We start from the raw sequence: 23,355 nt of genomic DNA on the forward strand, positions 1-23,355 counted from the left end.
TCTTGAGATATAGATATATTTATATATACCTTAATTGGCTACTTAGCCATTGTTGCCTTTAACATTGTGATGTGAAAATTTTTCTGAAAAATGTCTTTCTTTTCAATATGATCTTATTTTTATATTTTTTATAAAATTGCAATCCTCTACAAAGCTTCATTTTATGGTTAGTATATTTGAAATTGTTGACACTGCTTCTCCATAGCCCATAATAGTTTCAACTGAGAAAATACTCTCTCTCCAGATGCTGATGAACCTATACGTTCAGAGCAGATTCTGCTAAATGGAAGATATTCTGAATTCTATTTTTTATATTAAAATGTGTAATTATTTCAGCTCCAATATTTTCACATGTGCTGTATTTCTGCCTCCATTCGGCCCACCTTTCTTCAATAATATTTTTACAGGACAGAGCTCTTAAATTGTCTCTATTTGTGATGCCTTTTAACACTTCATCAAATGTAGATACTGCAAAATCACAGGCCTTTACAATTTCATCCCATTCTGGTGGGAATATAAATTTATCCAATTAAGATCAGGAGGTCCATCAAAGTCAAGATGTTTCCAAAGCACGATTTTCAAGTCAGGTAATTAAACCATTTGAACTCTCATCTTTTGATTTGTTGAATTCCTCCCAGGCTTTTGTAGGGAGAAATCTGAGCTTCTTCCTTTTTGTAAGCTTTGTTTCACATAATTGCAACTTGTTAAAAACTTCAAAAGCTGACTTTTCATGCTACATTCATTGAATAATTTGATTAAATATTTCCAACTGATTTTGCACATAATGTGGCCTAAATTTAGGCTGCTTTACAAAGTGGTTTTTCAAAGGCTCAGGCTCACAGGCAATGAAGAGAGAAAATACATACAGCCACGCTAATATATTTTTACATTCAATAAGAGCTTCTGTCACAAAAGTTTTGTAGATGAGCTATATATATACTCTGATTGTGTACAAATATACATACATATATAATTTGTAAATTTTAACAATTGCAGTTTCTATTTTGATTGGTGAAATACTAAAGCTTATTTGGATGCAGTCATGAAGTTTGTGCATATCACAACCAATTCCAAGTACATATCTGCTCCATAGGCTTTTAAGTATGTAAGAACATTGATTTTACCACTATGCTCTGCTCCACCAAAATCTGTATTAGTATTATCACCCCCCCAAAACAACATTTTATCTCCATTGCTGAACTTTTCAACTAAATTTACAATGGCATTAACAATCTCATTTTAGACAAAAGAATGAACTTCTAAATATTTTGCTTTGATTCTTTGAATTGGATGTAAAAATTAAACCATTTTGAAATTAAATTTTCTAATTGAGGTCTCTAATTGATTTAATCTGGTATTATTATTTTTAATCTGGTATTATTTGATGGCTTGCAAAGGGAATCAATTAATTAATCATCACCAATTCACTTTACTTACAAGCACAAGAAAACTTGGAATTGAAAATGAGCAAAATTAATTTAGAAGAGTAATTTGATCCAAATGGAAAGGTGTGCTTTTCAATGACCTGTAAACATACCTCCTGCAGCTTCACATATTGAATTATCACCTGCTGGCCCATTCTTCTTAAATTAGACATTAATTTTTGAAGTAGATCCTGATGCTTCTTCCCCATAGTTGTGTCTTGTGGTTTTCAAATGGACAGTGATAATTCTATTCCCCCCACAGTGGATGGTAAACGTTAACAAATACTTAGATTACACATCCATTATCAACTTTATTTTATTTTATTATTTTTTTAATTTGGTGGCTCTGAGTCTTAGTTGCGGCAGATGGGCTCCTGAGTTGCAGCATGCGAGCTCTTAGTTGCGGCATGCATGTGGGATCTAGTTCCCTGACCAGGGGTCGAACCCAGGCCCCCTGCATTGGGAGTGCAGAGTCTAAACTACTGCACCACCAGGGAAGTCCCATCATCAAGTTTCTTGAGACAATTAAACGTGCAGCTTTGGTTTCGGTTTGAGCCAAGTTTCTTGAGACAATTAAACGTGCAGTTTTGGTTTTGCTTTGGTTTGGTTTGGTTTTTGGTTTGGTTTGTTGCAAAATTTAAAAGCATTACCAAATAATAAAACTAACAGTTATAGCTTTAATATACAATTAGTGACAAAACTGATTTAACAAGAACATTTAGATTATACTGTACTCTATGGCAAGAATGCTCAGCCTCTATTTCCTAGACACAACTTCTATGACCTTAAGTCACAATTTTCGATATTTCTTTCTGACCCTGAAGAGGCTCCCTGCATCTCACAGACCACCACATGGACCACAGCACAGCATGAGTGGTGTTATACCAAGTGGCCATCAGGGGAAAAAAAAAAACCTCAAGGTTTTTCCTGCCACTACCTGAGACCAGAGGAGTTAGCTGCCCCTGACGGCTGTGCTTGAACTCTTAGCTTTAACGGCCAGCACCTTGCATATTATCCTTCAAAGGGAGCTGTCAGTTAGATTTTGTCTTATCAGGATCAGGAAATGAGAGACAAGTGGTCATTAGTCTTTTAGATCCAGCTACAATAAAATAAGAACTGTTCACTGCACGTGTGTTTTATATGCTACTACGTGAGACTGTGAGAGAAGCCAGAAGAACCAAATGGAGGTCTATTAATCCATGCTGGTTTACTTTAACGCAAATACTTATTTTAAAAATTTCACACACAAAAAAAATGGAAAATCTGGGGTAAAAGGTAAAGTCAGTAACAGGATGTCAAGAAAATAAGCATAAACCCAGGCTCCTCCAAGGGAACCAAGACGTAGGTCACCCCATAAAGTCAGTGTAAAGACTGTGGCTTTTATTCCAAATGAGATGAGAATTCATCTTGGGGTGCTGAGTAGAAGAATAAGATGACCTGATTTAAGTTTTACAGGATTATCCTGGCTGCTTTTTGGAGAATAAATTGCAGGGGGGCGGTCAGGATAGGGGATCAGTTAGGAATCTATGGCTATAATCTCACAGTGAGAACAAAGACAATAGCTCCTTAGGAGAGAGATAAATGTGTGTCCTTAAAACTGTATGTATGTAGCTGGAAGGAAGAACAGTTAAAAGGGAAACCTACCCATAGGCTCAAATTTCAAGTCTGTGCTACTAGTGATTTCCTTTAGTGTACAAGGATGAATCAGAATATCATAGTTGAGAAACACCAGATATGAAGAGCACCTACTTAATTCCTCTTACACTAATCCATTCTCATCAAGTAACCTTCTAATCAAAGTAGATGCATGTAGACTTATCCATAGGAAGGGAATACATATATCAGCAAATACTAGTGTCTGTTCTACTTGATAGTTTAAACTCTAACCAGAAATTAATAAATTGGATTTCTGGGGGGTTTTTATACATAATCTTTTATAAGTTTAGTTTGTTTGTGATGGTTCCCTAGAGCTTCGTCATCTCTAGATATACTAATTGAATTTCCTAATATATTCAGCGAAAATAAGAGCTGGAAAGTGGCTATCCTAAAAAATCCTAAGAAGACCTGGCTGAGCTGCTGCCTGGCCTTGCCCAGGTGACCTCTGGCCTTACTGACTGCCAGTCCAGTCAAACTGCAACATGCATCTCTGATACCCAGATGGTGATATCAGAATATCCCAAGTGAATTAGGGAATACTCTGCCTGTTACCAGGCCCTCAGGAGAAAAAAAAAAAAAAGTTCTCAAAGGTTTATTCTTTTATGATGATTTTTCTCCATTCTCCTCTTCTTTCTGAAAACAACCACCTTTAACTTATCATTGAGTAATTCTTTTCTCTTTCTTGGATATATGATTTTCCTTTTGCATCATTTTATGTAAGATACAATTAATTTCCAGAAATGCACTCAAATATCTATATTCAAGGTACTCCAACAAATGAAAAGTTACCGGAAAGGGACTTGAGTCATCCGGAATGGAAGGGGCACTTGAGGTCTCATCATGGTTACTCTCCTTTCTGGAATGCTGATCCAGGGGAGGAGAAGCTGTGTTGGAGTATTCATCACTCTCCTGGAGGGTGGAGTATTCCAGTTCCTCCAACAAGGCATCTATATCAAAAGATACAAGGGAATCGTGACATAGAATATGTACGTTTTCTGGAAAAATTATCCTCTTAAGTAGCCCCACTGTGCCTCCATTCATCTCCCTCTTCTCTTGGGTCTTAAGAGAAGGCTAAATTCAAACATCCTCCCTTACTCCTTATTTGACTTCAAGAATATGGTCTATTCTACCAGGAGATGTTTAATGCCCTCTGCATACTGTAGCCTGCTTCTTATTTCCCATGGTTGCATTCAATTTCATAGTCTTATTCTACAATTTGACTTTTTATATTGCAGCACATTCATTTTTATCATTTATTTAGAGTGGATCACCCATGAAGATCTCCAATTAGAAAAATGTAAATGCTACATATTTTTTCCCATCAGAAAAATATATGCAATTATATTACAGTTTTCCAAAACATACCTGTACAGTAAAACTTATTCTTAATCCTGATAATTTTTTTTCTTATATCCCAGCACATAACAAAATTCTCCAAGCAAAGTATAAGTATTCTGTCATTTAAGGTGTGGGGAGAAAAAGGGATTAGAGGGGAAACAGATGTTGCAAAGTCAAGCAAGATGCTGCAATCCAAACAGCTGAGATTTGTTTCTGTCGTAGTTTTCTTGGGAAAAACCAATGGACTTTATTGTATGAGTATTACACTGTTACCTTTCTGTTTTGAGGAAATTAATATTAATAATAAAATTAACACAGGACAGGCATTGTGCTCAGAAGTGTATATACTTCTTATATATTTAATTATATATTTATATATTTAGTCATCCTAATGCTTTGAGGCAAGTGATAGCATTGTCCTTATTTTGTAGATTAAGAAAGAGACAAATACCTTGTTTAAGGCCACACTGCTACTGAGTGCAGAACCTGGCTTATCCTGGGCTACCTGATCCCTGGCCCCTGCAAGTCAGAAATTCCAGACCCCATTCCCATGTGGATTCTCTGGATCATCTTGGCATGACACTTTCTTTTCTGAAGCTGTCTCCTCATCTACATAATAAAGCAATTGTATCACAACAGTATTTTTTTAAATTGTGGATCGAGACCCACTAGTAGATCTCCAGTGGATACCTTACCACAGATTGTAGTTTTTCAACTTTGCAAAACACTGGATTATATTATTTCTAAGGATCTGCCTAGCTCTAAAGTCTTCAGATGAGGAAAATGAACTTTACAGGTCATTAAAAAAAAGATTTTATTTCAGATATTCGGGGATGGGTATTTCTTAATGGCATAAGAAAAGATCTAAACATTTCTTACAAATGAAATCCTCTACAGATCTTTCTCAAGAATCTAGCTCACAAATATAATGAATTTTATGCACCATTTTAGAGATAAGCAAACTGAGCTAAGCTCTTCAGGGCAAATGATCCTTCAACAAATAAACTGTAATGGAAAAGAAGAGATAGAGGGGGAACCAATAGGTTAAAAGAGACATAAGAGGCTTACAACTGATTTCAATGTATGATTCTTAAATAAACAAGCAAAAACCAAACAAAGAAAGAAACAATTAGTAATACTGAACAGTGACTGAAAATTCAATAAGTAGTAAGTACTGTTAACTTATTTTAGTTGTGATAGGATATTTGATAATATTAAGTAATTTCTGTTAATATTTTGGGTGTGATAATCGTATTTCATGACATTAAGAAATTACTATTAAGGATATTATGGATATGATAATGGTATTATGGTTATTTGTATAAATGTATATATATATATTTATGCTGAAATATTTACATATGAAATGATACAATGTGTGAAATCACTTTAAAATAATCTAGGAATGGAAGGAATAGGTGGATGTATACATGAAATAAGATTAACCAAGAGTTGATAATTGTTTAAGGTGATCGATGGGTACATCAGATCTCTTTAACTATTTTCTTTCCTTCTGTAAATTTTAAAATTCTCTATAATAAAAGGTTTTTAAAAAGAAGAGGAAAGAAAAGAAAAAGTAAGGTAGAAATAGAAAGTAAAACTTTTTCTCTCAGGACTTTACTAGCCAAACTGAATGCCAAATCTCTGAGTTCCAAATTTTTATTCTATAGCCCTCTATTAAGATATAGCTTCTTTCTTTTCTATTTCCTAAGCTTTGCTCCAAACAGAAGTCATGGTTCCTCTTGGATTCAAAATAAAAAATTGGGACTTCCCTGGTGGCGCAGCAGATAAGAATCTGCCTGCCAATGCAGGGGACACGGGTTTGATCCCTAGTCCAGGAAGATCCCACATGCCGCGGAGCAACTAAGCCTGTGCACCACAACTACTGAGCCTGCGTGCCTAGAGCCCACGCACTGCAGCTAAGAGTAGCCCCCTCTAGCCACAACCAGAGAAAGCCTGAGCACAGCAACGAAGGCCCAACGCAGCCAAAAATAAATAAAATTAAATCTTAAAAAAAAAAAAAGGCATTTACAATAAAGATGAGGGGAGAGGGAAGACCCTCTGCAAGAGAAGCAAACCATACCACTAGGAGTAGAAGGTTACCCTTAGAAGCGCCAGCTAACCAGAGCTACTAAAACTCCTTTCTGGGTCATGAGTTAACAGGCCTTTCTCTTCCTGTTTCCTATGAGTGTACATATCACCAACACCCGGAGATTATCTCCCTTTTGGCCAGATGCTGTGATTTGAAGATGACTAATTTCAGCATGACAAATATGGGATTACTGGTGCAGGGTAGGGGGTATCAGACTGAACACGCTGCAGTCCATTTTCATAGCGCCTCATCTGTGGAAATCAAACAGTGTCAACATTCACAGGAAGGGAAGTAAGTGAGGTGACTTGAAGGTCTCACTAGACTGTAACGACTTCATTCAGAGCCAGAGTCTGCTCCCGCTTCCCCTTTATCTAGCATCCCCATGTAATGAGGGTTTAGGTAAGACTTTCTGGGTGGATATAAACTACTAACCTTGGGGGCAGTACTGCAGAGAGGAAATATTGGCGCGCCTGGGCTGACTTGTCCTCCATGCTATTTCTCCACATTGGAGAAGAAACACCCACCCTAAGTCTTTTGGGTGGTTATTGAGCTGATGACAGTTTGAAGAAGCGATTGAGGTGTAGCTATTAACAGCCTAATGATGTTTAGCCACCTGGATAACATACATGAATGTTACCTTCCAGGCCACTTGGTACTTTCCACATTCCTGGACCAAATTTCTCATTCATCCTGCTGAGGAAATGCAAAACTGCACAAATCTACTTTTTAAAAAAATATTAAATTATCTGAGTTATCCTATTGGCTGGAACACCAGAGCCAACAAACTGCTAAAATGGGAGAACACCTTGTCACTTAATCGGTTTTGGTGTCAGATGCTCCTACGAGTGACACTGAACAAGTTATTTTGTTTTTCTTAGTTTTCTCATTTGAAAAAAAACAGTGGATAAAACCTATCTCAGAAGGTTGCTTGGAACACTAAAATGATTAACATATGTACAAATGTAGCTTAAGTCACTGAATAAGCATTACTCCCCTTGCCGATTACCTACATTAAAGCCATGAGGTAGCCCCAAAATAAGAAAGCAGAACTGGACTCTGGAGGAACTTGTACAGAAATGTGAACTTCTCCAAACTTCACACAGGATAAGAACTGGGAGTCTACCCCAAATCCAAAATATATTCTACTCCAACTATCAAAATAGACTTTATTTCCAAAACAGTTCAATATTTATTAAACATTAAATACCCTTCTCCTTCACATCTCTTCCCTCCTGTAATTTGCCTTCCTTCCTTCCTCTACTCCTCCAGCTCTCAAAATACATTTTTTTTTTTTTTTTTTTTTTTTTTTTTTTTGGTTCGGGGGCCTCTTCCTTTTTTGGCCTCTCCCGCTGCGGGGCACAGGCTCCGGACGCGCAGGCTCAGCGGCCATGGCTCACGGGCCCAGCCGCTCCGCGGTACGTGGGATCCTCCCGGACTGGGGCACGAACCCGTGTCCCCCGCATCGGCAGGCGGGGTCTCAACCACTGCGCCACCAGGGAAGCCCTCAAAATACATTTTTTTTATAAAGACAACATACAAGATGTTTTTTATTGTTGTCATTGGCACTTCTGACATACCCCAAACACACAAAAACCCAGGACACCGTGTAATTATGCAGCGTGAACATTGGGTAAAGGTGACTCAGTGTTAGTAAGGATGACAGCAACAAAAGTTGGCAAAAGATATGGAATGAGTCCCAAGAATGACAGACCTTACATTATTACTCCAAAGGTTTGAAATCAGGGATCTCTCTGAGCAGTGTGGTCAGTGGCTTCACTGCTGGTTTCAATTGCTTTGGAGTGGAAGGAGGTATCATATTTGCAGGCCATGGTAATCTGTTCCTTCAGAATTGCTCTCAATAAAAATCTTAGCAATGCAAGCACTGGAGTAATAGTGCTGTATCTTATTTAATACTAAACCATGGAACAAATGAAACCGCTCTGGCCTTTCTCCAACCTTTGTGAATCCCTCATTCTTGTACTTCTATTCTATTTCTTCTTAGAACACCCTTTAACCCCCCTCCTTTTTCTTTTTCCGTGCAAATCATATCTCTGAACTTGCCAACTCTGTGACCACCCTATGATCTCCAGCAGCCCCCAAGAGGCAAAATGCTCATAATAAAATGACAATTTCAATCACAATTCAGCCCAAAAGTATTTGTGCAGTGTTTACTCTGTGGTTAGCACCAAACTCTCTGCCTATTGTGCCTCTGCAAACAGCAAGCCCATAGTTCCCCAAAATAACATAGTTCCTCATGCTTCACTCTTGGTTGGCCTGAGGTCAGGAAAGAAGTGAAAATAAAATCTTCCAACACTATCCTCCATCTGGCTAGAAGTATACCCCACCACACATGGAGATGGCAGCCAAGTCTTCATTCCCTCAGAGTTTCTCCTCCAAGAAGCTCCTCACTCACCCAACTCTTCCATCGTCACACACCCAAGATGCTCTGGTACCACAGGTTGTGAGGAATTGTTTTGGCATGTGTTGAAGAAGAGGACCGCAAAGGAACTGAATGAGCCAGCGTGAAGCAGCCTCTATAACCCTTTTTGGTTCCTGTATTTGCTTAGCACTTCCTCTCTTTTGATTTGGTGAGTTTCTTTCTTTTTTTTTTTTTCTTTTTTGTTGGTCAGAGTTTTAAAAAATGAGCCTGACATAAAAGGTGAGTAATTGGATTTGAGTTCTGGCTGTGCATTGGCCAGGGTGATAAGAATCAAAACTAGTTTTGAAAAATTTGAGAACCTACTATGTGCCTGGATTCATTTTGAATTCATGGGAATGGCAGATTTGCACTTGTGTTTTTGCCCAGTGTGGGTATCCTGCTGTAACTGTGCATGATGGAATCTGATTTTTTTTTCCCCTGAGGGACCACGGAAGCACAATCTCCTTCATAAAATTTCCATCAGACTTAACCGGCACCCAATTCATTTTGCTTAATTATCCAGAAATTGTGCTTACCTGGTTTTCTGAATAGATCATCAACCCATTAAAGGCAGAAGAAAAAAAAGAGATACAAATGAACTTATTTATAAAACAGAAGCAGACTCACAGACTTAGAGAACTGAATTTATGGTTACCAGAGGGGTAGTGGTGGGGAGGGATAGTTAGGGAGTGTGGGATGGACACACTGCTATATTTAAAATGGATAACCAACAAGGACCTACTGTACAGCACAGGGAACTCTGCTCAATATTCTGTAACAACCTAATTGGGAAAAGAATTTGAAAAAGAATAGATACATGTATATGTATAACTGAATCACTTTGTTATATACCTGAAACTAACACAACATTGTTAATCAACTACACTCCAATAAAAATAAAAAGATTTAAAAAAAAAGGCAGAACAGGATTCTCAGGACCAGGTTCACATTTGGATTCTCAGGGCCAAGTTTATTTCAGTGGTTCAAAATGCAAACAACTATAGGGGTCATGAAGAATGAAACTGGAAGATTTAAGACACCAGGTTCTAAGCTGCTGACATTCTCGATTAAGCACAATTCCTGCCTAGTTATATTGTCTTAGTTTCTCTAAAAAGTGACACTGAGGTTAACTTTCACTTTTTTTTTTTTAACCACTGTGATTTTATTCACCTTGAATAAAACAAAACAATTACAAAAGGCCTACTATGAGAAGGCAGTACATAAAGAACTAAAATTACGGTCCTGTGAAATAGATATTATCCCCATTTTTACCAGTGGTGAAATAGATACAAAGAATAGAAACTTGCTAAAGATAATATAATTAGTAGGTGGCTTTGTTACTTACTAAAACAGATTTAACTTCAAAGCCTGTAATCTTTCCTCTACAACACAGTGGTCTTTTTAAGGTTAATCTAAAGGAATCATTCATTCTCCATTCCACTGTGACTCTAAGACTTTAAAAAAATGTTTTTAATGTAAAGGAGATCCCATCTCTGCATTACTTTGAGCAGCCATTGGATGTCAGTGCCATTCTAAAAGTCTGCTCACTGCAAACATAGGTTTGAAAAATTCCCATCCACACTATGCTCAACAGTTTTTACAACTGAAATGCCATTACCCGCATGAAAGTGCAAAACACTCAACAGAGAATACGAACATTTGCCCAATCTGAAGTGGTAACTGAGCCAAAATCCTGGAAGGAAAACTGCTCTTCAGCATTTGTCTTGCAGATATTGGACTCCATCTGCAGTTTAACTAAATGATTAATGTGAAATTTAGAACTGGATTCCGAGATCTTGTTTCCATTCACTTACGTTGGAGATTTTTAACCCCGGATGCTTTAGTTTCCAGGGGTAAGAACTGTTCCTGCAAATCGCTCCTCGATTATAATGGATGAAAGGAAAAAAGGAAGCAACGCAAAAAGCTCACAGCCATCACCAAATGCAACTTGGAGATAAGCAAACGGAAACTCCCGTTTGATGCGTTAGGGCAATTTAGTTTCACATGCTAGCGGAGAGAAAAGTAATTTCTGACAAAGCTGCTATTCTGCCCATGCTTCCTGTGCAGCAGAAACATTTAAAAACCGCAGAAGCAGATGGGTTCAGGGTGGGGAGTGTGAGGGAGGCCTTCAGTTTTCCGGGTAGGTCACGCTAACAACTCTTCACCTCCCTTCCTTCCAGCCCAGGGACCACAGCCAAGTTAAGCAGCCGATACCACTTCCTCGGCCCCGACAACATCTAGTAAAAAAGTAATTCTACAATTATTTCTACAAACTTTTATTATCAAATGAGTGGTAGGAATTGTGCTAGCCCCCCTAGGATCCAACGGAACCAGATTCAATCCCTGACCTCCAGACGCTCACAGGTTAGTGGGTCAGACACAGAAGACAAATATTGCAGATATAAACGCTAAGCGGTCCCAGATGAGGCGCCACCTAACCAGAAATGATGAAGGCTATTACGTGTCCACCCTACAAATGGTTCGCCAACACCAAGTACGAAACTACGAAAACCCTGCCAGGCAAAGCCCACCAGCCACTGGGCCCACAATTGTGGTCAGATCTACGCAGGCGTTGAGGCCTAACCCGGAAACACTGCCTCCCCGGAAGAGTAAATGCGAAACGCGGAAAGAGTAAACTACCTTTCCCATCGCGCATCAGTCAAACACTCCCAGCATCCTCTCCGCCTCTGGCTCCGTATCTTTTTTCCTAAGGCGTAGAAAAAGTTGAACTTCATTTCCCAGGATGCCCCTGGGCAAGTTAACCATGCTCATGCGCCAAAAGGCGGGTCCACCTTGCCCTCACGACCCCGCCTCTGTCCTACCGCCGCCATTTTTTCAGAGACTTTCATCCGGCAGCCGACGGGGCTTTTTTTCTTAAAGGAGAAGCGACAGCTCAAAAAAATTTCCCCCTTCTCCCCGCAAGACCTGGCAGCGCTGGGGACAGAAAGGCTACAGACAGGAAAGTGGGATCGGGGTGGGGGTGGAAGAACGCCGAGGCTACTTCCGCGGCTTAAGGAAGAAGGATAGAAAGAGCCCTTGTGGCATTAGCGGCTCCTTAGGGAGGCAGGTGCGCGCGCAGCCATTCCAGGGTGCGCGCGAGGCGGGGAAAGAGGTGCGTTTTTTTCCCACCAACCTCCTCGCGAGACCTGCCCCTCCCACTGCCCTTAGCGCGCATTGAGCTCCGGAGGTGGGGGAGAAAGGTCATTTTGGCATTGTCGCGAGACGCAGCCGTTTAACGGTGAGAACGGGTGCGCGGGGAAGAAAACCTCGCGCGCTCCCTTGGAGCCGTTTCCTGATTGGTTGAAGGGAGGGGTGGGGGAGGGAACCGGCACGCCGCTGCGTGAGAGACCTTGGGGGGCGGGGCTAAGAAGCCGTTCCTCCTCTCCGATTGGTCCGCTGCGCGTCGGTGGCGGGCGCGCGCGCGCCGCCTGCGGTAGAAGGCCTTGAGTGGCAGGGGGTGGGGGGGGGCGCCCTCGGAGCCGGGCGGAGGGGAGGGGGGAACGAGGAGCGCCGAGTGAGAGTGAGCCGGTCGCTCCGGGGGGCGGGGGGAGCAGCGCCGCGGCCGCCGCCGCCTCCGCCTCCGCCGCCTGGGACTAGGGGGTGGGGGGCGGACGAGTCCCGATGCCGGGAGAGACGGAAGAGCCGAGACCCCCGGAGCAGCAGGACCAGGAAGGGGGAGAGGCGGCGGCGGCCAAGGCGGCTCCGGAGGAGCCCCAGCAACAGCCCCCTGAAGCGGCGGCGGCGGCCCCTGGGGGGACCACTAGCAGCCGCGTGCTGAGGGGAGGTCGGGACCGGGGCCGGGCCGCTGCGGCCGCCGCCGCCGCTGTGTCCCGCCGGAGGAAGGCCGAGTATCCCCGCCGGCGGAGGAGCAGCCCCAGCGCCAGGCCTCCCGACGCCCCAGGGCAGCAGTCCCAGGCCGTGAAGCCCCCGTCTCCAGCTCAGGGCAAGAAGAGTCCGCGACTCCTGTGAGTAACGCAGTCTTTCAGGCGGTGGGAAAGACCCCCCTTTACCCGCACGCAACCCTCTCGGCTCCCGTAGCGATCACTCCACGTGACATCCTGCTTGCTCTGCCCCCTGCCGGCTCGCATGGCAGATGTCACGCCGCTTCCCTAGCCGTCTTATCACTTCTCTCTGGCTTCCTCCGCCCCCCTTGCCTGTCTGTCCGGCCACTTCCCCACTCCCTGAAGGCGTCCTTTGTAGGATACACTTCTGCTCCTTAGTGACCCACCTCTTCCCTGCCGCCTCAGGCTTCTCCCGCACTCTGGCATCTGCGCTCCCTTTGTCAGCCTATCCCTTTCCCGCTTAGGGCGGCTCTCCAGTATTACATCACATCCCCATTAGGAAATCTACAGCATGAGCTTAGATCTTAGCATTCAAAATTGTGTCGTTCCCCTCACCCCCCCCCCCCCCCCGTCCCATTAATTAGCTCAAGAGCCAGTTGTACTAGTATCGTTATGTAGCTTTTTTCACTCTACTGAATTTTCACATCACATTTCACGCGTTTTAAAAACCTGGGACTTAGTAGTCGGGTAAAACGTGGCTTGCCAATTTTAAGTATAGAGTCTTTCATGTAACGAGATGCGTTTTCTTTCATTTTTTTGACAAGTAGTTTATGTGTTTGTTTTTGCGTATGTTTTAATGTAGGAACTTCGTCCTTAAAAATTAGAATAATCTGAAAGTAATTTCTTTATTACCTAGAGATCATAGAGAAACTAAGATGATCAGAAATATAAATATTTTAAATTGTTTATTAAAATGTTTCTATGCTGAAAATACTGAAGCACACGTGTTTGTAAATTCTAGAAATTAATCACATTAGCCATTGAATTCGTTACTGAAGGCATTTGTGTCTTTTGACTTTCAAGTGAAAAAAATTAGTAAAAGCAGGGAAAGTTGAAGGTGGGGGGAGAAATCAGTTTTAAGTGCCCCCCCACCTCCACCACCACCCTACCTCCCCAGCAGAGAGCATGGCAATATTTTGCTTGTACAGACCCGATAGATTTAGAACACTCCTGTTATGAAATTAAGAGTGAAGTCTGTGACCTTGGCATGCTTTTCTTAGAAGACTCTCAGAAAGAGAAATAAAATTCAAAGGTATATTGTGTATTATATGTGCTTTCAAATTATTAAATGTTATTTAAATTAACATAATTTAGAGAATTGTGTAAACTAAATTTCTGTGGACAGCAAAAATATGTACTTACAAATGGTTCAGCTGCAATTAGGATTCTAATTGCTGTAAATTAATTTCATGGTCACAGAAAATTTAAGCTTCTGTATTCTCATAAATTTGAAGAGATATATCATTAGCCTTATTTGGATATAAATTCCTTGGACAAATTAAACTGCTCGTGCCTCAACTTTATTATCTATAGGAGATAACGTTAATCTCTATGAGCTGCGTTTGTGAAACTTAAGTACACCCTGTGAAACACTTAACACAAAGCATGATATGTAGGAAATATTTACTAAAAGTTACTGTTTTGAGCAGTGATGTCTTTGGTAGAGGTAAAACTAGTGTGTAGTGGTCTTTTTCATGTAAATTCTGTGAAATTGGCTCTTTAATTCTTTTTCTGTTACCATACACAGGAAGGTTAATATCTTAATTTTTTTTTAATTCCCTTTTATCTTCATCTACCCATACCTATATCTCCTTGCCACGTTTCCCTCCTACTGATCCACCAGCTTTGCTTATAGAAATGATCTCTTAAGATTATACATAGAGTGGTAGTTTTACCAGCTGTCATGGTTTATTACGTTCCCTAACTCTTGGCAAAAAAGTACTAATGAGTCTTTTTTTATTTCCACATTATAAATGTTACTGTAGTTGAACTTGGATGAAGATGACTTAATTAAACCCCTTCAGTTTTTTTCTTCACAATATTCCTTGTGGGGAGGGAAGAATAGTCTTAATTCTTAAAGTCCCTTTCTCTCTCATCCAATATCATAAAAGGTAGTAGTGTTCTTTTACCTTCACTTAGCCTCAGAACTCTCTCTTAATTTTATATTATATATATATATATAATCCAGTTTTGATTGGATTGTTACAATACATTTTCATTGTAATAATTTTTTTTGTTACACATTTTCAATATACTGCATGCCCTGGAAATCAAAGAACTAAAGCATTTCAGCTCCAACCTTGATTGAGCAGTAACTGGTCCTGGTACTGTGTTGACCCAGGGTTTATAAAGGAAAATGAGACATGGACTTTATCCTCAAGGACTTTGCAGTAAAGGAGGAAGATGCATTGATTAGTGGAGATTTGTCAAATGTGTACATGGTTTACAGGTTTTCAGAATAAAATAAATTTTGAAACTAATTAAATGAGAAACAGTCCTTTAAGACATTCAGTTTACTGAACCCTGGTCTAGTGCCTTCTCACCTTGATTCAGCCCTACTTTCCAAATAACATTTCCCCCAATAAATTCCCAGTCATCAGCTGTTAAACCTACATTTGTTTCTCTTGATAGAAGAGACAGCAGAGTGTACAGTAGCTCAATAATGTCAGTAAATACAGAGACTTGGATTGATTGTAACCTCTTTTCCTCTTACAAGGCAAAATAACAGAGGAAAAAACATTGCTTTCTACTGCTTACTAAGTGACCTTGGGCAAGTCACTTAATCTCCTTAAATATGCTTCTTCATCTTTAGTTGATAATTTATGATTTGTGAAATGAGCTTTATAGTTAGATGACAATTATCATTTTTAGAAACTTTCCTAAGCTTATAACAACTTTTCTATTTGCATTGAAATGTTCAGAAATTAATGAAAAGAGTAGGAACTCTTTGTGAAGGGAAATAAAGAATTTTTCAGTGAATGTGCTCAAGATAAAGGCATGAAGTTAAATCTATAATCATTATAAATTAAAACTTAAAGGCTAATATTAAGGAAAGATAAACCAAATTTGAAGAAAGATTATATATCAGTACTAAGAATTAGGCTTTTCATTTGCTGTATTTTAGCCAATAAACTCTGGAGTTAAGATTCTTATGTTTCAGATACAGATGTTTATATACTCATCTAACTTAAAAATGTATATGTGTTTCAAATACAGATGTTTATATACTCATCTAACTTAAAAATGTATATGTGTGTGTATATGTATATGGGAATTTATATATATACACACACACCCTCACACTCCAGCTTATTTCTGATACATAAGTTAAAACATTCTTGCTTTCTGCTAATATGGAAACAATATATTGTTAAAATAAGACTACTTTAAATGTGAAAGGCTTATTTTCTTTCTCCCATGTGATAATAAGTCCTTTAGTTATCTGATGCATTTCAGAATTTAACACTTAAGTACTTTTTTTTTTTTAATTTCTCATTTAGCTGTTGAGGAAAGGTGTTCTTTCCTCACCACAGGGAATACAGGCTAAAACTGAATATTACTAGAGGTAAACCTACAGGCTCAGATGGGTTACAAATACTGCTCTGTTTTCTGGCATATGGAGTTCCATTTTGGGTTTATTTTCTTGCTGAAAGTAAAATGGTAGTAAACCTTAGCATAATACCTTCTTGCTGCTTTTGTAAGGAAAAGGCAATGGTCATAATAGTGAGAATGAAGAGGCAGTAATATTCTGAATTGGAAAAACTTTTCTGACTCTTTGGAGAAGGCTTCAATTGTATTTAAGCCTGAAATCCTGAGTTTTCCTCTTAACAGTGATCAGTGTGGTAAAAGAAACATTGAACCATTCCAGAAGGTTTTCAGAAAGTTAATTGTATAGTGTTTCAGGATCTAACAATTGTTTCTGTACTTTTCATTTAGAGTTAACATGGTTAGCAGTATTCTTGTGTTAGTTGTTAATTGGGACATTAATAACATAATTTAAAGTTATTATACCAAGCTTTATTAAAAAAATGGGATGAGAAAATGATATCTAGTCTTTCTAAAGAGAACAGAATATTTATATTATGCTGTGGCTTCTGTATTTGCTTAGATATTCTTTTGTAACATAAGAGTCTTCATTTGTGTTAGGTTTGCTTTCAGAGAAAAAGAGAAAACTGTACTGCTCAGAGATGCTGTGTGGCATCTTTATGGTAAAGATCCAAGACATGTCAACTTTGAATGTGGGTAATGGCTATGAGGGGATTCATTATACCTTACTCGACAGTTATGTGTGATAGAAATTTTCCTGAATTAAAAACATGGGGATGACATTTTTTTTAGCCAGTATTTTATTACACATTAGCCTCTTTACTGTTCCTCTCCAATTTGTAAAGTGCAAGTTACATTTATTTCTGAGGTCCAGTCTGTTGCCTTTTTAGAAATAGATTTTGACTTGGATTTAACAAATGAATAATTTTAGGGTTTTCTTTTAGGTTCATTAAATTTTTATTATGAAAATTGTCAAATAAACACAAAGTAGAGAAATAGTATAATGAAACCCCAGTATTTATCACCTAAATTTAACAATTGAGATTTTGCCATGCTTGCTACCTTTATCCCCCTTCCCCCTTGTTTTCTTTCGGTAGAAGTGTTTTAGAGGAAATCTCAAACATTATTTCATTTCACCCCAAGTTACTGCATTTGTGTAGAATAAGGACATTTTTCTCTTATGACCATTTAATACAACAAAATTAGCAATATTTTCTTTGTATTAATATCTTTTTACAGTTAAAAACAACTTTTGAATGATACTCTAGCTGTGTGCTGTCAAATATGATAGCTACTTGTGGCTATTTAAATTTACGTTAATCAGAACTGAAAATTCAGTTCCTCAGTTACAAAGCCGTTTTAGGCACTCAGTAGCCACATGGCAACTACCGTATTGGACAGTGCAGATGTAGAATATTTTCATCACTCCAGAAAGTTCTGTTGGACAGTACTACTCTAGATGTTTTCTGCATCACTCTGGAGATGAACCTGAAAGAGGTAAATATTTGTGTTTTAAGAAAGTGTGCAAGATTATTCATTTAATATTTGATTCTCTTTTCTTTCAGATGCACAGAAAAAGTATCATCTGACAAAGGTAAGACTGAGTCATTCTTACCTCATGTACATTATATGACTGCTTTATAATCTGATAGAAATTAGAATGAGCTTCAGCCTAATAATTCAAGTTGTTCCTATTTAAAAGTGACTTTTATTTAGTAAAGAATTACTGGAGTAGATAGAACCTATTTAAGTTAACAGCAGGTTTGGGCAAGTGGAACATTTTGGCATTATTTAGAAACCTAATAATGGGAAATCAGATTATTTGATGTCACTTTATTGCAATTTTTAAAACTATTTGGTTTTTCAGTAAAGTAACAGAGAGGAATGATATAGACAGCATATATCGACAGAGTATATATAGACTGTATATATTCAGAGTATAGAGAGTAAAGAATAGACAAACTCTTGATGCTTGTAGAGACTCATGTTATAAATGCAGTTTGAAGAATGTGGAGAGAAGAGTTTTCTAAGATTTTAGCCTGGTGAATAATTAAATCGGGTCATTAGGTCTTTCAAATAGCAAACCAGATACATGTATTAAATGTACTCTTCTGCTCATCTGGATCATGAAGGGAAGCTGATGTTCACTTTATCCTTCTAAATGCTTTTTAAAGAAGACTATTCTGGCTTTGCAGATGGGGTTATTAAAATTGCCCCTGTCATGTTGGGCCAGTTGCTCATTTATTAAATTTTTTTCCCCTAGTTATTGGCTGTGTTCCTTGATGCTGCATTCAGATACACAGCGTCCTTCTTAAAACTGGAACAGAGATACTTTTAAGCATATTTCATTTACAGTGTCTGGTCTTAGTCCAGTCCTAAAGGATTGCTCAGTTAATTCATTATGTATATATATAACATAAATACTTACTTTTCTTACGTAGACTTTTCTTTTACAAAGAATGCTTTGCAAATATGTATAAGGCAAGTGTAAAACCTGAATTTATGCCATTGAGAAGAATGACAGTGTGGTTAGGAACCAGTAACTTGGTGGCTGCTTCGTAAATAATTAGACGTCAGTGACCAGTTTTCTTTTTTCTCTGAATTTTAGAATCTAAGGCTAATATTGCATAGTATACCAGGCGTAAGTATTTTGTACTAGGCAAGTTTTTTGTGTAGAAAGTTTTGCATGACTATTTTGTTTAGCAAGTTTTGGATTTTGTTGCTGTTGATACTTAGAAATTAGAATATGTCTGCCAAGAATGGAAAGTCTTGTGTTCCTTACTCAGAGATCATTTTAGAAATTTTAGGATGAAGGGGAAATGTAGACAGGTGGCAGTCAAGTACCAGAGCAGTTTCTATTAAGACAAAAAGCAAAAACTGCAACCTGCCTTTATCAGAGCTAAAAGTACCTCCTGTGTCTAAAGACTACGTCTAAAGAAATTATTTTGGGTTGTCTTGAGGCGAGGTCACAGAATACGGTGGAAATTTTGAACCCTGCTGGAGATAAATTAATCACTGTTTGTGTCAGTTTCTTAAACCAGAGGTTGGCATGTTATGTACAGTTTTGCAGTTGAGGAGAGATTAAAACTGCATTGTGGTTAATTCAGCCTCAATCAATCCCACTTTAATCCACTAGTTAAATACTCTGGATCTAGAGTTAGAGCTCAGGATTTGAATTCAAGTTCTTCCTTTTATTGCAAATAATCCAATACACTGAATCCAGTAAGGACTCAATAAAAGGTAGCTGTTGTTAAGTTTGTAAAATTTCCAAGAAATACTCTCCAACCCCCATCTCAGTCTCTGCATTAGTTTACTTGTACAGTAGCTGTTCAACTCTATGAACAGTATATATAGGTACAGAAGTATATCTTATCTTATACAACTAGATAGTGAATAAAGAAATGGAGGTTGATTTTCTAAAGGTACAGCTATCTTTTTGTTTTCTTACATTGAAAAGATGTTTTCAGGATTGTTTTTACTCTTATTTACTCCAAACAACTTGAAATTATGTGCTGCCCTTCAACTAAAGATAAGAACTTTGGACATGTTAGAATAAATGACTTGGCACACACGAAAAAACAGCTTGCTGTTGTTTCTAAATTATTAAATTGCAAAGTGCCATGTTCATTTTTCAAGCTGAAATAATAGTAAAGAAACATATTAGTGTAGGTCCCTGTTCTACTACATTTCTTTAACCCTGATGGGTATATGTAAAAGAATGGAAAGTTGCTTTGCGAATAGTGTTTATTAATTCATTCAACAAGTGATCGCTTAAAACATGAAAGCTTGGTTTACCACTGCCAGAGATTATCACCATCATTGTGGAGCTTCCAAGAATGTTAGCAGAAATTCTGAGGGATGGGGCCTGGCTAATGCCTTTTTAACTTGGCTTTGTGTTTTCATTCCGGTCTTTGTTTTGAACCAATGTTATACTTAAGGTAATGAAGTAAAGGAATGGTTTGACTAAATGTAATTATTAATAATCCCAGTGTTACTTTGTCTGCTAATTTTAATTTCTTTCACTTTTCAAACCTCTAACCAGAACTGCCCAAGATAAATCGTAAAAAAGGAGACAGTAGTATCTTAATCTTTATTAAATGCTTCAAGAGTTTCATGGGATAATAACAAATATTACAGAGTCAAATAAATGTGGGCAGCGTTTGAGTCATCAAAGTTATTTATTGCAGGACTTCTCAGAGACTTTGATTTCGGGTACTATGCAATGTAAATACCAAAATATGCAGCAATTACCTATAAGACACCCCCTGCTTTTTTTTTTTTTTCCTCCATTTAAAGAATAGCTCATGAAATTAGAGCTTATGGGAAACAGTTTGGAATCCTGGGTGCTTGAAAATTTGATTGTATAAAAGTTTGGGTCTCATCTTTTATTCAGAATCATTTTACTGTTTTTAGTTACTCTTCCTGTTACGGAGTAGTGATGTTTGGAAAAGATTGCCTAGACAGAATCACCAAATGAGTTCATAACAGATCTGTGAATTTACTTAGATTGTTTAAAGTTTTGACTATTTGCCTTATCTAGTTAATAACTTTCATAGCTTTAATTTCATCAGAGTGTTTCTGTTTTCCTGAGTTGGAATACCTTTGATTATTTCTTATCCTCTCATTTCCAGTATTTTTAAACAATATTTGTGTCATCCTTTAATATATAGAACAGGAATTCCCACCTTTTTTGCCCACTCTAACAAGAAAAATCTAACTTAATTTTTACCATTTGAGTTTCTGTGCAAAGGATGTACAGAACATTGTCTTCACAATTCTTTCTTGAAACATTAAAAGGACTCGCTTTCCCTGACTTCTTTTAATATTGCTGAGATTGGCTAATATTTCAAAATGGGCTTTACTAATTATTTATGGAAAACAAAGTAGAGATAATTATCGAAATACACAGAGTAGTACGATCAGGTTTCCGAAACTCAAGTTCTGACTATTATAATGCTTACGTCTCAAGAGGCTGACAGGACTTTAGATAGGCATTTTATCTATCCTATTTCCTTCCTAGCCCTTTATCTTAAGGTAACAGGAACCATATTATTTCTCTCAGTATGAGAATGATCAGCTCAACATCTTGTTCCATGTTGGCAATGCCCCATAACCTTTAAACCATTTTTCTAATTCAAACATCCAGACCTCCTGTGGTTCTTCCTGAAATGCAGACATACCTCATTTATGGTTAGTGTGGATTGTGACATAGGCTTAGAAAGCCTTGATTATCAGCTCCTTTCAGTTATGGGATGTTTCATCACTCAGGTAAATGAGTCTTTCTGTCCCTTACATATAAAAAATAATTTTATAACGATTTGCTAATTATGATTCAGCATATCCGAACCATCTCAACACAGTTTATTCTGTTATATATAATAGTGATTTTATATTGAGATTCCTTTCCCTGCCAGAACCAATTTAGAGTTGCAACAGAATGCCCTGGTAGAAGAAAACTGAAGCAGAAGAAGCCTAAGGTCCTGAGTGGGCAAGCCGACACTCAGCATATAAGAATCTGAAACCCCTGAAGAGACACGCGTCTCTACGTGCAAGCATAACATTATCCTCACACTGAGATCATGGGTGGATGAGAACCTCTGACAAAAAGAAGTTCTCTGATTTAATGACCCCTGACCTTTTAAGTCCAAGAAGGATCAAGCTCCTCTGAATTAAAACTAGCCAGGTTGATCTAACTACATCCAGGCAGATACCCCTTTAGCTTCAGTGCAATTAATTCCCTTAGAGGTAACTGAGGTTGTCTTTTGCTGCCTGCTTCCTTGCGTGTGGCTTACTTCTTTGATCCTGAACTCCCAACTTACATCCTACCTTCTTATTGACTGATTCTGTAACTTTACCTCTTTGAAAATTTCTAAACCCCATTTTCTTTACTGTGACTCTCTAAACTCTTATGCATTGTTGTATAACAAGCCATTCAAAAACTTAGTGGTTTAAAATACAAAAATTTGTTATTTCTCAGTTGTCCCTCTCCTCGGTGGCCTTTCAGTTCAGACATTTTCATGTCATGGTAGGCTCAGGTCAATGGTCCAAAAGCTGCAAGGCCTCTTGAAGTCACCCCACAGGATATAAGATCAACATACAAAAATCAATTGTATTTCTGTGTATTAGCAGCAAAACATTGAAATTATAAAATTTTTAAAATATCTTTTACAATAGTATCAAAAATACGAAACACTTAGGGATAAATCTGATAAAAGATGTGAAGTATACCTATACACTGAAAAGTATAAAACATTGCTGAGTGAAATTAAAAACCTAAATAAATGGAGTGATGTGCCTTGTTCATGAATTTGAAGATTCAGTATTGTTAAGATGTTATTTCTCCTCATATCGATCTATAAATGCAGTATAATCCAAGTCAAAATCCCAACAGGTTTGGGCTTCCCTGGTGGCGCAGTGGTTGGGGGTCCGCCTGCCGATGCAGGGGACGCGGGTTCGTGCCCTGGTCCAGGAGGATCCCGCATGCCGCGGAGCGGCTGGGCCTGTGAGCTGTGGCCGACGAGCCTGCGCGTCTGGAGCCCGTGCTCCGCGATGGGAGAGGCCACGGCAGTGAGAGGCCCGTGTACCGCCAAAAAAAAAAAAACAAAAACAAAATCCCAACAGGTTTTTTTGTGAAGAATTTTGACCTTGAAAACTTCTTGAAAGGGTATTGGGGACCCAAAGGAGGTTGCAAACTACAGCTTCAAAACCATTAGCTTACCCTCTTTTTAATAGCGGATTTGATTCTTTAAGGAGAGAGGAAGAGATGAATTAGATACTTGGTGGGCATCCAACCATGACTACTACACATGTATGTTCTGTGTTTATTTAACTATTACTTGATTGAAGGACATTTGATATTTCTCAGGTGTCCCCCCAATTACAGGTGATTTTATTTACTGATTGATTGGCTGCTCAAGACATACCGTACGTATACAAAGGTACACTTATTGGAAGTGTACTGCTTCATGAATATTCACAAGGCAAGTCCAGTCATGTAACCATTACCCAGCTCAAGAAACAACATGATCAACCACTCCT

General features: G+C 38.6%; 2 protein-coding genes across 9 annotated transcripts in view; one reads left to right on the forward strand and one right to left on the reverse strand.

Moving 5' to 3' along the window:
* Positions 1-12,347, reverse strand: part of LPXN (leupaxin) — a 42,453-nt gene extending 30,106 nt beyond the window's left edge. The window contains exons 1-3 of one of the 7 annotated variants that reach the window (XM_029207528.1): positions 12,279-12,347; positions 11,570-11,636; positions 3,870-4,027 (exon numbers count right to left, since the gene is read on the reverse strand). In XM_029207528.1, coding sequence (XP_029063361.1) covers positions 3,870-4,027; positions 11,570-11,578 — 167 coding nt within the window. In that variant the 5' untranslated portion in view covers positions 11,579-11,636; positions 12,279-12,347. Of the gene's footprint in view, positions 1-3,869; positions 4,028-8,923; positions 9,300-11,569 lie in introns of those variants that run through there. The other 6 variants (XM_029207525.1, XM_029207527.1, XM_029207524.1 and 3 more) reach the window with 6 other exon arrangements.
* Positions 12,348-12,385: 38 nt separating this feature from the next.
* The window catches only part of ZFP91 (ZFP91 zinc finger protein), a 30,928-nt gene continuing 19,958 nt past the window's right edge, over positions 12,386-23,355 (forward strand). Inside the window, exons 1-2 of one of the 2 annotated variants that reach the window (XM_029207522.1) lie at positions 12,386-12,894; positions 17,883-17,911. In XM_029207522.1, the coding sequence (XP_029063355.1) occupies positions 12,551-12,894; positions 17,883-17,911 (373 nt within the window). In that variant the 5' untranslated portion in view covers positions 12,386-12,550. The remainder of the gene's footprint in view (positions 12,895-17,882; positions 17,912-23,355) is intronic. The other variant, XM_029207521.1, reaches the window with a different exon arrangement.

Source organism: Monodon monoceros, unplaced genomic scaffold (genome assembly GCF_005190385.1).
Source record: "Monodon monoceros isolate NGI ecotype Baffin Bay Population unplaced genomic scaffold, NGI_Narwhal_1 Super_Scaffold_7, whole genome shotgun sequence".
Lineage (NCBI taxonomy): Eukaryota > Metazoa > Chordata > Mammalia > Artiodactyla > Monodontidae > Monodon > Monodon monoceros.